General features: G+C 43.3%; 1 protein-coding gene across 1 annotated transcript in view; it reads right to left on the bottom strand.

Annotated features, from left to right (window-relative positions):
- Positions 1-6,689, bottom strand: part of IFI27L2 (interferon, alpha-inducible protein 27-like 2) — a 32,905-nt gene extending 26,216 nt beyond the window's left edge. Inside the window, exon 1 of the mRNA XM_006839625.1 lies at positions 6,627-6,689. Within this exon, the coding sequence (XP_006839688.1) occupies positions 6,627-6,689 (63 nt within the window). The remainder of the gene's footprint in view (positions 1-6,626) is intronic.
- Positions 6,690-16,576: the final 9,887 nt, after the last annotated feature.

Genomic DNA, 16,576 nt, shown 5'->3' with positions numbered 1-16,576 from the left:
ACAAGCACTGGGCACTTAACAAGCTGCGCAGGAGCGTGCATCCCTACGCCATCAGGGTAACTTTCAGTTGTGTGGGACGAACCTGTGTATTTCAGGATGTCAAGCAACCATGGCCCCTCCCCACCAGATAATTATGGTGTACCTCCAAAAAAAAGGAGCTCTGGTAGCTTAGTGGATTACTAACTGAGCTACTAACCGAAAACTCAGCATTTCAAATCTACCAGCAACTCTGCGGGAGAAAGATGAGGCTATCTGCTCCTATAAAAATTTACAGCGTGGGAAACTCTTTACAGGTTCACTGTGATTCTGAACTGACTTCCATGCACATAACCATCCAACATTGTGACTACTTCTTCAAATGCTCAAAATAGCCCCTAGGGGGCAGTGTCATCCCTGTTAAAAGACGGCTGCTTTAGAAAGTCACTTAAAAAACTCCAACAAACCTGGGAATGTTTTTATTATTTACCACAGCACATAACAACAACAACATAGGGAAAAAACAAAACAAAACAGTGGCTTCAATATTTTTGTGTTCTATTTAAGAGCAATTTGTGCATATTGAATATTTAATTTGTTTATGAGAACTTGAGGTACAGGAAAAATTAGTTATAATTCCAATGTTCATGATGATGTACTCATGTAAGAATGGAACAAGGAAACACTGAGTGGTTTCAAATTAGGAAAGGTGTGTGCCAGGATTGTACTCTTTCACTATACTTACTCAATGTGAATGCTGAGCAAATAATCTGAGCAACTGGATTGTATGAAGAAGAACGTGGCATCAGGATTGGAGGAAGACTCATTAGCAACTTGCAATATTCCAGATGATACAATCTTGCTTGCTGAAAGTGAAGAGAACTTAAAATACTTACTGATGAAGATCAAAGACCACAGCCTTCAGTATGGGTTACACCTCAATATAAAGAAAACAAAACCCTCACCACTGGACTAATAAACAACATCCATATAAATGGAGACAGGATTGAAGTTGTCAAAGACTTCATTTTGCTTGGATCGAGCATCAACACTCATGGAAGCAGTAGTCAGGACATCAAATTACATATTGCACTTGGCAAACCTTCTGTACAAGACCACTTTAAAGTGTTCAAGATCAAAGATGTTAGTTTGAGGACTAAAGTGAACCTGATCCAAGCCATGATATTTTCAATAACCTCATATACATGTGAAAGTTGGACAATGATTAAGAAGACCATAGAAGAATTGATGCACATGGTGTTGGTGGAGAATACTGAAAGTGCTATGGATTGCCAAAAGAATAAACAAATCTGTGTAGGAAGAAGTACAGCCAGAGTGCTCCTTAGAAGCCTGAATGGCCAGACTTCATCTCTCATACTCTGGACATATTATCAGGAGGGATCAGTCCCTGGAGAAGGCATCATGATTGGTAAAGTGGAGGGTCAGTGTAAAAGAGGAAGACTCCCAACAAGATAGATGGACACAGTGTCAGCATCAATGAGCTCAAGCATAGCAAGTATTGTGATATTGACACAGGGCTGGCTAGGGTTTTGTTCTCTTGTCCATAAGGTCTCTATGAGTCGTTACCAGCGCAACAGCACCTATCATCAACAACAACAATATAGGTAAGAGACTTAATGTGAGATTTTTAAAGTTGAAAATTATTTCATTTTTTAACCAGTTTTTTAAAAAAAACCCACAAATCTTGTTTAAGAAAGCATAAAATTCAAAATTGTAGACATTTATTTTATCTATAATATAATATGAAGTCCTGGTGTAGTGTTGTAGGCTGAGCACTGGACTGCTAAGCTCAAAGTTGGTGGTTCGAACCCACCAGTTGCTCCTCAGAAGTCCTATATAGTCTCACTATGAGTTGGAACTGACTCAACTGCACTTAACAACAACAACACAATATAATCTAAATTGTATCCTATGTTCATGAGAACGTTTTGTTAGTTACAGACACAGCACTTAAAAAAAAAAGGATGGCGTTAGTATGTTGTTGTTGTTATGTGCTGTAGAGTCGGTTCCAAATCATGGCGATCCTGTATAGGGTTTCTAAGGCTGTAAATCTCTACATGAGCAGAAAGCCTCATCTTTCTCCTGCGCAATGGCTGGTAGTTTCGAACTGCAGACCTTGAGGTTCGCAGCCCCAATTCGTAACCACTATGCTATCAGAGCTCCTTGGAGTTAGTATACATATTCTAAAATAAATAGAGAAATTTTATTAACTTAGATTTGTAAATAGAATACTAAGACTTTTATTAAACCTAAGAACTTAAGGAATATTAGGTTTTTATTTATTTCCATAAATTGAATATTAATTTAAAAATCCAAGTAGCCCCCATATCTTTTACTGTTTATAAAAGCTTATTTCAAGAATACCCTAACCTCAAATGTTATCACCCACCTTCTAATCTCCCTAACTAGTGCCAACATTTTGATTTGTGAAGACCAAGATTTGTCCCTTGTGATTTAATTATTTATTCAATCATTTATTTATAAGTATAAACTATTGTTGTTACTAAGTGCCATCAAGTTGTTTCCGACTTGTAGCCACCCTATGATGTATTGTTGTTTTTAAGTGCCGTCAAGTCGGTTCTGACCCATAGCGACCCTGTATAGGGTATCCAAGGAGCAACTGGTGAGCTTGCAGTTCAAACGGCCGACCTTGCAGTTCAAACAGACCTTGAGGTCCAGCGCATTAACCCACAGCGCCACACCAGGACTACCTGTGACGTATAGGTAGTATGAACTGGTGGTGGTGGTTATGTGCCATGGAGTCTGAACCAACTCATAGTGACGCTGTACAAGGTTTCCGAGGCTGTAAATCTTTACGGGAGCAGAAATCCTCATCTTTCTCTCGCGGAACAGCTGGTAGTTTCGAACTGCTGACCTTGCGGTTCGGATCCCAATTCGTAACCACTACGCTATCAGAACTGCTGTTGTCTAACAATAAATTGCCACTAATTGTAACTCATGGTGATCCCTTGTGTATTAGCAGAGCTGTGTTCCACAGAGCACATTTTCAGTGGCTGATTTTTTGAAATTAGATTGCCAAACCTTTCTTCTGAGGTGCCTCTGAGTTGACTTGAATCTCCAACTTTACAGCAGTCAGACAAGGTTAACCATTAGCATCACCCAGGTCTCCTTGGGAGAATTCTCACTCAAATTCCACTGCCACAGAGTAGATTCCAATTTACAGCGACCCCTGTACAGGGTTTCCAAGACTGTAAATCTTTACCGGAGCAGAAAGTCTCATCTCTCTTCCACCAAGTTGCTGGTAGATTTGAACTGCCTACATTCAGTTGGAGTCCTGGTGTGGCGCAGTGGGCTAATGCGTCAGACTGCAGAGTCATTTGAACTGCAAGGTCGATGATTCAAGCTCACCAGCTGCTCCTTGGAAACCCTATACAGGGTCGCTATGGGTTAGAATGGACAACAACCTTTCAGTTAGCACTCCAGTGCTCACTCTACAGCGACACCAGGATTCCTGTTTTTGGAGCGCCCACTGGTGGCAGTTCGGGTGCATGGCTCCCCCTTTTCGAATTCCCGCTTTCTGCCACTTTGCTTTTACAAAAAGCCTACACCAGTACCTGTTTCGTCATCTGGAGTTCGAAGAGATTTTTACTTTTACGAAAAAAGATGGAGAGCGAAACTAACAATCAGCAGCTGGCGGTTAGAGGAAAGGCAAGCTCTTTCCCCAGAAATACACTCAAGTGTCTCGCATCGAACCTCTATCGCTTTGAACTGTGTTTGTGAACACTATGTTATTGTAATTGTTGTAAATGCCGCCCAGTCGGCTTCTACTCACAGCGAGCGACGCTGGAGAAGTGGTGGGTGAGTTTGAACCACCGACCTTGTAGTTCAAACCAAACTTGCAGTCCAGTGCTTACCCAACAGGCCACCAGGACACTATAGTTAGTGGTATTTTAGATTCCATGTGTTATTTGGTATGATTTTGTGGGTTATTTTATTATTATTATTTTTTAAATCTGGGAATGCTTTGATATTTTTCACATATAAATGAATGGTAATTATTTATTCACTTTACACTGTTTTGGCTGATGTAGGGTTTTATAGGAATGCTCTACTTCCAGATAGCCTGGGAAACGAATCTGAAACTGTAAGCACAGTGGTAGGTGGGCTGGGTAACACATTTCTCTGCCTGGCTTGGATGGGAAGGAGATTTATTTGGAGGGTTGCAGCAGGCTTGTCCTGAACTTCAAACTGAAGGAACTACAAGGGCAAGTCCCTTTCTTAGGAGAAAACTTTGGGGACAGCTGAGACCTCACATTGGAAGAGGTTTTGCAGGCTCTTCTTTCATGTGACCTCCCCAGTTCTCACAGATACCTGGCTCTGCCGTTTCTTCTCCACTTAAACAAGGCTGTTGTTAAGTGTCTCTGTTTGAGCCAGTTCTGACTCATAGCTTGTGAGTTTGAACCACTGACCTTGAGGTTCAAACTGACCTTGAGGTCGAGTGCTAATCCTATGATGCCACACCACGAGTCCATGTGGGTGTCTGGAAAACATATTTGTGATTATGGCTTCCCGTCCCTGACTGCACTGATAGTGTTAAGAGTTTGGTACTTGGAAAGGTGGGGAGCAACCAGTGTTCTTTCTTTGAAAATTCAGAAAGCGACTGAGACACAGAGGAACAAGTTGGATAGTTGGTTCTGTTAAAAAGAACAGGGGATCATGGGACAGCCATCTTTGTCTTCCATGTGAGCTGGGTAAGAGAGAAAGCTGATCTGTTGAAGATGAGAAATGGAGCAAGGGTGCCCAAAGAAGCCAGAATTAATTGAAATGCTGATATGTATAGAAACAGGGATGCACCAGGAAAACAGTCAAAACAGACAGATTTGTATGATCTTACTTAAATGGAATGGGAAGCACAGTGGCTCCCTACGATAAGCAGTGGACTGTGAACCCCAGGGCTGGCAGTTCGAGTCCATTAGCTGCTCTGTGTGAATAAGATGAGGCTTTCTGCTCTCGCAAAGATTTTTTTAAAACTTCAAAACCCTATATAGGGTCAGAACCAACTCAATGGCACTTAACAAAAACTTACATGGATACTCATAACTGGAATAGAAAATGCATAGAGATCATTGTTGTTGTTGTGAAGTGCCATCGAGTCTGTTCTGACCCATAGTGACCCTCTATAGGGTTTCCAAGTAGCAGCTGGTGAGCTTGAACTGCCAACTTTGTGGTTCAAATCCACATTGCAGTCCATTGCATTAACCTACAGTGCCAAAACAGGACTCCAAAGACACTATTGTTGTGTTTGTTGTTAAGTGCCATCAAGTTGATTCCAACCCATAGCAACTCTGTATAGGGTTTCTGATGAGCTGCTGATAAGCTTGACCCACTGACCTTGTGGTTCAAACTGACTTTGCAGTCCAGTGCATTAACCTGCAGTGCCACACTAGGACTCCATAGAGACCATGGTGGTTATGTGCCATGGAGTCGGTTTTGACCCTGTACAGGGTTTCTGAGGCTGTAAATCTTTATGGGAGCAGAAAGCCTCATCTTTCTCCCACGGAACAGCTGGTAGTTTCGAACTGCTGACCTTGAGGTTAGCAGCCTGATTCATAACCACTATGCTACCAGAGCTCCTCATACGGAGGTCATATTATCTTGAGCATCTTTTTATGGTGATAAAAAATTTGACAATGAATACTAGCGAGGGTTGAACAACATGATTCATGCAATTTCTGCCACTGAAATGTATATGTAAAAATGTTGAATTGACAAGAAAGAAAGTCTATTAAAAAAAGAAGATGAAAAAGAAGGAGGAGGATGAGGAAGAAGATGATGACAAGAAAGAAGAAGAAGCAACTAGAGTTGAGAGATGAAGATAGTCCTTCCCGGGTTCTTATTTCCAGACCCTCCTGAGGTCCGGCTGCATCCTGCCTTTGGGTTCTTAGCTGCTCTGCTGTTTACTTACTCAAGCTTCTTTTGGTTGCAAGCTATGGGGAGTCCTAAGGAATCCTGTTTTGGTGGCTAATTGCAGTGCTCCTCATTCATTCAGCAAATATCTCTTGACATTTTCTACCCATCACACACTGTTATAGAACCTGAGGAAAGAACAGTGAACCAACTTTTGCGCTCATGTAGTGGAAGATGAGCATTAAGTGAATAAGCAGATACATGTATAACATGCTAGACGGTGCTAAGAGCAAAGAGATGGGGTAGTGCAGTCGGGGTTGCTATTTTACATAGTGTGGTCAAGAACGGGTTATCTGATGAGTCAGAACCTGAAGGAACAGAGAAAGCAGAGGGGGAGGGAGGGGCAAACCGAGAGAATGTTGTTAGTGACCGTTCAGTCCGATCCGACTCATGGTGACCCTGAATAGGGTTTTCGAGGAGTGCCTGGTAGGTTTGAACCCACCAGCCTTGTGGTTAGCAGTCCAGCGCTTACTCTACAGTGCTACACTAGTATTCCAACAGAGACAAGTAGGTGCAAAGGCCCTAAGGCAGAAAGTGTTGAGGAATCCCAAGGAAGCCAGTATGACTAGAGAGGCGAGAATAGGGGCTAAAGCAGAGGTCAGAGCAGTGGAGGGGCTCGAGAGTGCAGTGGAGGGCCTCCTGGGGGCTCTGCTTCACATGTGTTCATTCAGGGCTCGAGCCTCAGAGAAAATACTTCTTACAGTGACGCAGAAGCATGAAGCCCTTAAAGCCTGTGCCTGGAACCAGCACACTGTCACTTCCATCGCGTCCTACTGGTCACACCAAGTCCCATGGTCAAGCACAATGTCAAGGGCTGGAGAACATACTCTGTCCAAAATCAGGCCATCGCAAGGGAGGGCCCGTAACTCAGTCTACCCTGGGTGCTCAGTTCAATGCACATGGTGACTTGCATATTCTCTGGTTTGTGAATGGACATTTTGAATGGGCACCCAGGAGCATCTGAAACTCCTATTTGAGGGAGCTCTTGACCTTGATTCCTTCAAAGAACCTGTACAGCCTTGGGAAGCACAGAGGGCCAAGCTGTTTATAGTATTTGGTGGTGGTGGTCGGGGGGAGGTGGAAAGGACAATTTGTTCTGGCAAGAACTCCACCAGCCATGAGTCTGGGCTTTTGGGATCAGTGTTTGGGCCTCCTTCAAGAGGACTGGAGGCATTGATTAGCAGAGCCATTAGACTGTGGCTGCCAGGGCTCCAGGCCACAGGAGGGAGCTCTGAACCAGAGGAGAGCTTTCAATTTATCTGGAAGATGCTGGGAATAGACTAAGCATGAGCCTGTACCAAGAACATCGCATGCTCTCATTTAATGCTCACCGCAGCCCACTGGAGTTGGTCTTTTTAAACCCACGTAATGGGGCACTTACATCTGCACAGTTATTGTCTTCCCCTGTGTAATTGTTTGAATGGAATTTAGTTGCATGTGATACAGTCCATTTCTCAGCATTGCTGGCCATTTTTGAGACATAGGTCAAGTACCATCACTTTTAAGCTCCATCAAGAAGGTGGTTTAATAGACAATCTGGTGTAATGCACAAATGGTGCTAGGCCCCTGGGAATGACTCCAGAGAGCTTACAAGACTCCCCTCAGATGCCACCTTTGCAATCTGGAGGTGTGTGTGTGTGTGGCTCCTCTGTGGACCTCGGTCTTGGGTCTTGACTCCTTCTCCAAGTACCATATTCATTATCTAGGATGCTATGTGGTCCAGGGGCAGGTTGAAAGCTGTCCAGCCCTCTTGGTGGAACTGAGGACTCGCTGAACCCCAAGCACTGGTCTTTCTCTTTCTGTCTTTCTTCACTACCTGCCTTCATATCAGCCCCCAACTCATGGTTACTTCCTGCACATTGAAATAAAATACTGCCCGGTCCTGGACATGCCTCTATTTAGTTACAGATCAGGTTATTATTGATACATAGGGTTTACATTGGCTGATTTTCGGAAGTAAATAGCCAGGCCTTTCTTCCTAGTCTTAGTCTGAAAGCACCGCTGAAACCTGCATCCTAGCAACACATAAGCTTCCACTGACATATAAGGTACATAAGTTGCATTGACTGGAAATCGAACCCGGATTGCCCACATTGTTGTTTTCGTTAAGTGTTGTCAATTCAGTTCCGACTCATAGCAACACTATTGGGTTTCCAAGGATGGGCTGGTGGGTTTGAACTGCTGACCTTGTGGTTAGCAGTCCAGTGCTACAAGACGCGAATTCTACCACTGAAGCACCATGGGCCCCACTCAGCTGCCTTGGTTGACAGTCCAATTAAGACTCCACACCTAGAAGCTATGGTGACCGGGGAAGAGATGGGTCACTGGGGTGGGCAGGGTAGGCGGAAGGAAGAATGTTTCCTGGCTTTTTCCATCATCTTACCGTCTCTGTTTTCAGCCTGACCATAGGATCATTGCCACACCCCTTTCTTCCCACCGCCCACTCTTGTACCTACCACTATCTCCCAAGTCCTTGAAGGCAGTAAGGGGCAGAGGTGAATTTGGACTCAGAACTCCAGGATCCAAGCCCTTTATCCTCCTCCTATGCCACACCTGTACACATGGTATTGCTTCTCTAGGAGCCTCATTGATTCTGGTTCAGTAGGTCTGGGGTGGGCTCCGAGATTCTGTATTTCTTTTCTTTTAAGTTTTTATTGTGAACTGAATGATAGTTTATATGGGAGAACATCGGCTTTACACCATTGTTTTGTTGCAATGATTACAGTCTCCTCCGTGCATCATCATTCAACAGTATTTGCTTCCATTCCCTCTGTTTTGTTGTTTTTGTTTGTTTGTTGAGGGTCAGGGGGATGTACACAAAAATACTCAGGAATATATAATCATTTAAACAACCAAAGGACACATTCTGCAAGCTTGTCTCCTGGCCACTGGCTCTCAGTCCTTCTCACTTCATGAGTCTAGAGTCCTCAGCTGCTCCCCTTCTCCATGTACCCATCTCTGCTTCCATCTCTGGTGTTGCTGCTTCCCTGGGTAGGGTCCCACATTCCGCTTGTGCTCTTCTCCCTTAATGGTCCTAGGGTCCTCTGTTTCTGGACTGTAAGATTAACTGTTGTTGTTATGTGCCGTGGAGTCGGTTCTGACTCACAGTGACCCTGTACAGAGTTTCCAAGGCTGTAAATCTTTATGGGAGCAGAAAGCCTCATCTTTCTCCCATGGAACAGCTGGTAGTTTCGAACTGCTAACCGTGAAATTTGCAGCCCGATTCGTAACCACTATGCTACCAACTACTCCCCTATTTTTGTTACAAAACTTCTACCTTTACAATTGTGACAGTCGTAATTAGTTCTGATAATAGTTACTCACTATTGAGATTCCGTATTTCTAATATGTTCCCAGATGATGCTAATGCTATAGGTCCATGGACCACTCTTGGAATAGCCCAAGTATGGTGTTTTACAAAGAATTTCTACATTGGTTATTCTTCTTGATCCTCGCCACAGCTCAGTGAAGCTGGCAGGGTAGAAGCTGATGCAGTCATAGCTTATAGGTAAACGGGTTAGAATCCAGAGAATTGGCATGTCATGTTTGAAGTCCCTGGGGTAACAGACAGTGCAAAGAGAATGAAATCCCAGCTTCCGATGGGAACTCAGTGTCTGGACCACCACACTGTACTGCAGGAGGCTGTGGGCTCCAGCCTGCCAGGTGCTGCACCCCGATTCTCGAAAACCATCCTATGTTGGTGTTTCATGTCTCTTACACTCCTGCCTCTGGGAGCAGTCTTGAAATGGTGGTGACTGTCCTATTATTCTGTGGCCCCATTGTTCCTGGCCTAGTGAGGTGCCCCAGTAAAGCGTCAGACTTGGGAAAAGTTGCACACAGCCCTGGGTGGAGAACACACACACTCTACAGAGAAGAGCTTGCTGCTTTCTTGCTCAGGATCAAGTGTGCTTTGAGAGCTGGCCTTGGCCGTGAAAATGGGTCCTATCAATTATGTATTGAAACAATAGAGGCAGCTACAATCTGCCAGGAGGCAGCGATGGCAGAGATGACAACCGACTTTGCCGGGAAATTGAGGGTGGTGCCGAGCGTACCCACAGAACACAGGAAAGATGAGAATTGAGGCCAGTTGTTAAACCTGGGATTTGCTCTGTGAGCAAATCTGACTGGGCTTCAGGAAAGAACCGACATGCTCAGTGCTTGTAATGGTGGTCCGGAAAAGGAGAATGAAGAGTAACCACATCAGTGAGTGAAGATGCTTCAGTCCCTAAGATGTGAGAATGTCTACGTTGGTGAGGTGGAGGCGGGAGAGCCTGCTTGACAGTTGGGTAAACAGAGGCCAGGACAGGACACTTGCCTGAGGCCACAAGCTTATCTTGGGTTCCATTGAGGCCAGGCCCAGTAGTATCAAGTTCTCTCCTTTGCTTCATCTCTGTGTCTTCTCAGGGGCTAGAGATTGTCTGAATCTCTGAGGAAGTACAGAGGGTCTCTGGATTTTAAATAAGGGACAGCAAAACAGAGGAGTTAGACTCATTGAGAGACTCAGGACGAAAAGGGCAAAATCCCTGCATCAGGTAAAGACATATGTTCCAGTGGGCTCCTCATTGCTTATGGTCCCTGAGATCATGCCAATCGTTAAGCATGTGATGACTAACCAAAAGCTTGGTGGTTCGAACCCACCCAGATACCTAAGAAGAAAGGCTTGGTGATCTCCTTCTGAAAAACCAGAATTGAGAACCTTAAGGAGTACAGTTCTACTGGGATCCACACGGGGGCCGCCGTGAGTTGGTATCTCCTCCATGGCAACTGGTGTGGATGGTTGGCTTTGTTGATCTGTTCCTCATATAACAGCCAGCTTGTTTTCTTAGGTGTCATTCCAACCTGCCTCGCATTAGAGCACATGGTTCATTTGCCCTTCAGTAAGTAGCTGTCAATCAAAGGCACAAGCAGTTTTGGAGAAAGTCGTTCCCTGAGGCCCTCAGTTTCTTATTGAGTAAACCTGAGTTGAGCTGACTTCCCAGGAGCTCATTGTCAAGGGGGGAAGGGTGGCAGACTGTAACGTAACTAGAGTTACAGTGCTTTTTATGGAATGAATATCAATATTATTGCAGCGCTGTGGGATAATACATTGGACTGCAAGGTCGGTTTGAATCACAAGGCCGGTGGTTCAAATTTACCAGCCACTCCTCGGAAACCCTATACAGGGCTGCTATGAGTCGGAACTGACTCGATAGCACTTAACAACAATATACTTTCTACAGCAGTGACATCGGTGGGCCCGCTAGGAGGCTGCCCTCGAACATAAATCAGCACACTGTTAACTACACTGAGGAAATCTTTGCTATGAAAAAGGAAAGTCAGCAACAGTTTACCGAGTGTGCTCCCAAAGCTGCTGATCTACCTTCTAGCACGAGGGACCATGCGAATACCTGTGGGTGCCGGCCCGAGGTGCCCTGTTCTAAAACGTTCTTTGTGTATCAGGCACACTAGTAACCAGTAGGAAGTCCCTGTTGGTGCAAACAATTCATGTGCTTGGCTCCTAACTGAAAGGTTGGAGGTTTGAATCCACCTAGAGGCACATTGGAAAAAAGGTCTGGCAATGCTTCTGAAAAATCTGCCATTGAAATCTCTACACAAGTGGAATCTCCACGAGTCAGGGTCAGCACTTGTTGCTAAGTGCTGTTGAGTTGGCCCTTTATAGGGTTTCCGAGGAGCAGCTGGTGGGTTTTGAACTGCCAATCTTGTGGTTCTAAGTCCTGTGCTGGTCATACAAGCACCACACCAGGGTTACTATGAGTCGGACTGATTTGACAGCACTTAACAACAACATATGTTAAATGCCATCGGGTCAATTCCGACCCACAGCGATGCTGTATAGGGTTTCCAAGGAGCAGCTGGTGAGCTTGAACTGCCAACCTTGTAGTTCAAATGACTTTGCAGTCTGACGCATTAGTGCACAGTGCCACACCAGTATATATATAATCCTGGTGTAGTGCATGACAACAACAGTATGATTATTTATGTGTACTTATCTAAATAGGAGCACTGGTAGAGTAGTGGTTACGAATCGGGCTGTGAACCTTAAGGGCAGCGGTTCGAAACTACCAACCGCTCCGCGGGAGAAAGATGAGGCTTTCTACTCCCGTAAGGATTTACACCCTCGGAAACCCTGTACAGGGTCGCTATGGGTCGGAACCGACTCGACAGCACTTAACAACAACAATAACATCTAATGGAGTCTTGGTGTGGTGCTGCAGGATAATGCACTGGACTGCAAGGTCAAAACCAGTTTAAACCACAAGGTTGGAGGTTCAAGCTCACCAGCCACTCCTTAACAGCAACAACAACAATATATATGAATACTTAACAACATTTTATATATATATGTGAGCTCTGGTAACTTAGTGGTTACAAGCAGGGCTGCTAACCTCAAGGTCAGCAGTTTGAAACTACCAGCTGTTCTGTGGGAGAAAGATGAGGTTTTCTGCTCCCGTAAAGATTTACAGCCTCAGAAACCCTGTACAGGGTCACTGTGAGTCAGAACCGACTCCACGGCACATAACCAACCTATATATATATATATACACAACATAAAAAACAAACCCAATGCTGTGGAGTCGATTCCGATTCCTATTGAGCTGTGTCACCAGGCTGCCATGGAAGCAGACAGCCACATTTTTCCTCCTCAGAGCAGCTGGTGGATTCAAATTGCCAGCCCATCAGTTAGCAACCAGGCGCTTTAACCACGGTGCCACCAGGGTTTCTAATGTTTACATAGATTGTTGTTGTTAAATGCCTTTGAGTCAGTTCCAACTCATAGCACTCTGTATAGGGTTTCTGAAGAGCAGTTGGTGGGTTTGAACTGCCAACCTTGAAGGTCACACTGACCTTGCAGTCCAGTGCATTATCCTGCAGTGCCACACCAGGACTCTATTTACTTAGATAAGTATATTTAAATAGTCATGTTGTTGTTGTTAAGTGCCATCATGTAGGTTCCACCTCATAGAAACCCTTTATAGGGTTTCTGAAGAGCCACTGGTGACTTTGAACTGCCGACCTTGTGGTTCAGTTCTTATCCTACCACACCATTAGTTCTTGTTGTTCTTAAGTGCCGTTGAGTCGATTCCCACCCATAACGACCCTGTATAGGGTTTCCAAGGAGCAGTTGGTGAGCTTGAACCACGAACATTGCAGTTCAAACAACTTTGCAGTCTGACGCATTAGCCCACAGCACCACACCAGGACTCCTACAATGCCATGTTGTTGTTGTTGTTGTTAGGTGTCATTGAGTTGGTACTAACTCACAGCGACCTTATGCACAGCAGAACGAAACACTGCCCAATCCTGGGCCAACCTCACTATTGTTGCCACGCACGAGCCCATTGATGCTGCCATTTTGCCAATCCATCTCGTTGGGGGGTCTTCCTCTTTTAAGTATATATTATATATGAGGGTAAGTCAAAAATATTGCTACTTGTGTTCCGGTTCACACATTCACCTGTTTACTCCAAACAAAATGTGTTTAAGTGTGTCTCTGTGAACAGTGGATGGCTGCAGACAAGTTCTCTTAGGAACGCATCTCTTTTAGTTTCATCAGGACACCTTCAAAAAAGAAAAAAGAAAGATCCAATCAAAACAGTAGCTTCCAAGAGGATCTGCGGGGACAGTTCAAATCAAGGCAAAAAATATGGTGACTGGGTTTTGAGGGATCCCATAGGGATAATATTGATAGATTTTCTGAAAGGACACAGTAAATCATGTGGGTTTATGAGGAAAAAGTTGGAAGAAAATCGACAAATAAATTGGAGAGAAAAAGGTCAGGGAAATTGCACTGAGGAATTGTTTTCCATCAGGACAATGCTCCTGTTCATTATGATGGTAGCAAGAGATTTTCTTTGGGAAACTTTACTCTATTTACCAAGTGGCCCTGTTCTTGACCCTTCAGACTTCTTTTTTCAGACCTTTAAAAAATTTTTATTCAGCAGAGTGTTTTTTATTACAGAATTATTTTTGAAAGTATTAATTACGTATTAGCCATTACATATACTATTTTTTTTTTTTTAAGTTTTTATTGTGAAGTGAGTGATTAGTTTACCTGGGGGAACATCAGTTTTATACTCATTGTTTCATTGCAATGATTACAATCTCCACTGTGCATCATCATTCCCTCTGTTTGTTTGTTTTTGAAGGGGGAAGGAGGACAGACTTCTTTTTGTTCCCTAAACTCAAAGAATGTTTAAAAAGAACATAATTTGAGTCACTCAAGGATGCCCAAACTGCCCTTCTGATGTGGTGTAAATCAAAGAGCCCAGAATTCTTCGGGGGAAGGGTTAGAGAGATGGAAACATCATCTCAGAAGAGTACAAACCTAAATGGAGGGTTTGCTGAGTAACAATAGCTTCACATGGAGATATTTTTGTTTCATAAAGTTCCTTTTATTTTGTAGTAGTACTTTTTGACTTACCCTGATTGGTGTCATTGTGGCTAAGTGCCATCAAGTCACTTCTGACTCACAGCAACTGTGTGCAGGATTTCCAAGGAGTGGCTGGTTTATATATACATATATAAATTGTATTCTTTAAAATGGTCATGCAGCAATATAATTTTTTTCCCTTTTGGTATAAGGTTCTAGGAATTTTAACTCATAGACTCATATAATCATCATAATAATTAGGTATAGAACTGATCCATCTCCTCCCACCCAAAATCTCCTGCTATACCTTGTTAAGTTACCCCCAGCCCCCATCCAGAGTCCCTGGCAGTCACTGATCTGTTCTTGGTTCCTATAGTTTTGTCTTGTCGAGAACGTTCTATAAGTGGGTTCGTGCAGTGTGTAGCCTTTTGAGATTCCTTTCAGCCAAGATCCATTGGACATCAGCAATGATATCCCTCGTTCTATGGCCTCTTCTGAATCCAGCTTGAACCTCTGGAAGTTCTCTGTCAATGTACACTTGCAGGCTTTTCTGTAGTACCTTTACTCGCATGGGATATCAAAGAGATTGTCCGATGATTTCCGCATTCCATTGGTTCACCTCTCTTTGGAATGGGCACAAATACGAATCTCTTCCAATCAGTCGGACAGATAGTTGTCTTCCAAATTTCTTGGCAGAGATGAGTGAGTGCCTCTTGTGCTGCCTCATTTTCTTGAAAGACTTCAATTTTTATTCCATCAATTCCTGGTGCCTTGTTCTTTGCCAGTTCCTTCAATGCAACTTAGACTTCCTCCTTCAGTATCATTGGCTCTTGATCATATGCTACCTCTTGAAATGGTTGAACATTAACCATTTCCTTTTGATCAGTGATTCTGTGTATTCCTTCTGTCTTCTTCTGATGCTTTCTGCATCATTCAATAATTTGCCCAGAGAAACTTTTAATAATGAAAGTTGAGGCTTGAATTTTTTCTTCAGTTTCCCCCAGCTTGAGAAATGCTGAATGTGTTCTCCCTTCTTGGTTTTCTGATTCCAGATCTTTGCATGTTTTGTTGTAATAGTTGGCTTTATCTTCTTGAGCTGATCTATGAAATTTTCTGTTCAGCTCTTGTACTTACTCATTTCTTCCATTTGCTTTAGCATCTCTATGCTGGAGGGCAAGTTACAGTGTCTCTTCTGACATCCATTTTGACCTTTTCCCTCTTTCTTGTCTTGTCAGTGACCTTTTGCTTTCTTCATGTATGATGTTCTTGATGTCATCCCACAACTCTTCTGGTCTTTGGTCTTTAGTGTTTAATGTATCAAATCTATTCTTCAGATGATCTCTTAATTCAGGTGGGATATATTCAAGATCATATTTTGACTCTCGTGGACTGGTTTTCATTTTCTTCAACTTCTGTTTGAATTTGCATATGAGTAATTGATGATCTGTTCCACAATCTGCTCCTGGCCTTGTTTTAACTGATGATATGGAGCTTTTCCATCGTCTTTTTCTGCAGATGTAGTCAATTTGATTTCAATGTATTCCATCTAGTGAGGTCCATGTGTATAGTCGTCTCTTATGCTGTCTAAAGAAGGTATTTGAAATGAACAAATCACTGATTTTTCAGAATTCTATCATGTGATCGCCAGCATCATTTCTACATCGAGGCCATATTTTCCAACTACTGATCCTTCCTCTTTGTTCCCAACCTTTGCATTCCAATCACCAGTAATGATCAATACATCTTGATTGCACATTTAATCAATTTCAGATTGAAGAAGTTGGTAGAACTGTTCTATTTCAACTTCACTGGCTTTAGTAGTTGGTGCATAAATTTGAATAATAGTGATATTAACTGGGCTTCCCTGTAGGTGCATGGATACTGTCCTATCACAGACAGTGTTGTACCTCATGACTGATCTGGATATATTCTTTTTGACAATGAATGCAACACCATTCTTCTTCAATTTGTCATTCCCAGCATAGTAAACCATGTGGTCATCAGATTCAAAATGGCCAATTTCAGTCCATATCAGCTCACTAATGCCTAAGATCCGATTTTTATGCATTCCGTTTCATTTTTGACAACTTCCAATTTTCCCAGATTCATACTTCATACATTCCATGTTCCAGTTTTCAATAGATGTTTACAGCTATTTCTTTTCATTTTGAGTTGTGCCCATCAGTAAATGAAGGCTTTACTCCATTCGCATCATCACGGTCAACTCTACTTTGAGGAGGCAGCTCTTCCCCAGCAGCATTTAAATGCCTTCCAACCTGA

Source organism: Chrysochloris asiatica, unplaced genomic scaffold, assembly GCF_000296735.1.
Source record: "Chrysochloris asiatica unplaced genomic scaffold, ChrAsi1.0 scaffold00025, whole genome shotgun sequence".
Lineage (NCBI taxonomy): Eukaryota > Metazoa > Chordata > Mammalia > Afrosoricida > Chrysochloridae > Chrysochloris > Chrysochloris asiatica.
This window is presented reverse-complemented; position numbering and strand designations above follow the sequence as displayed.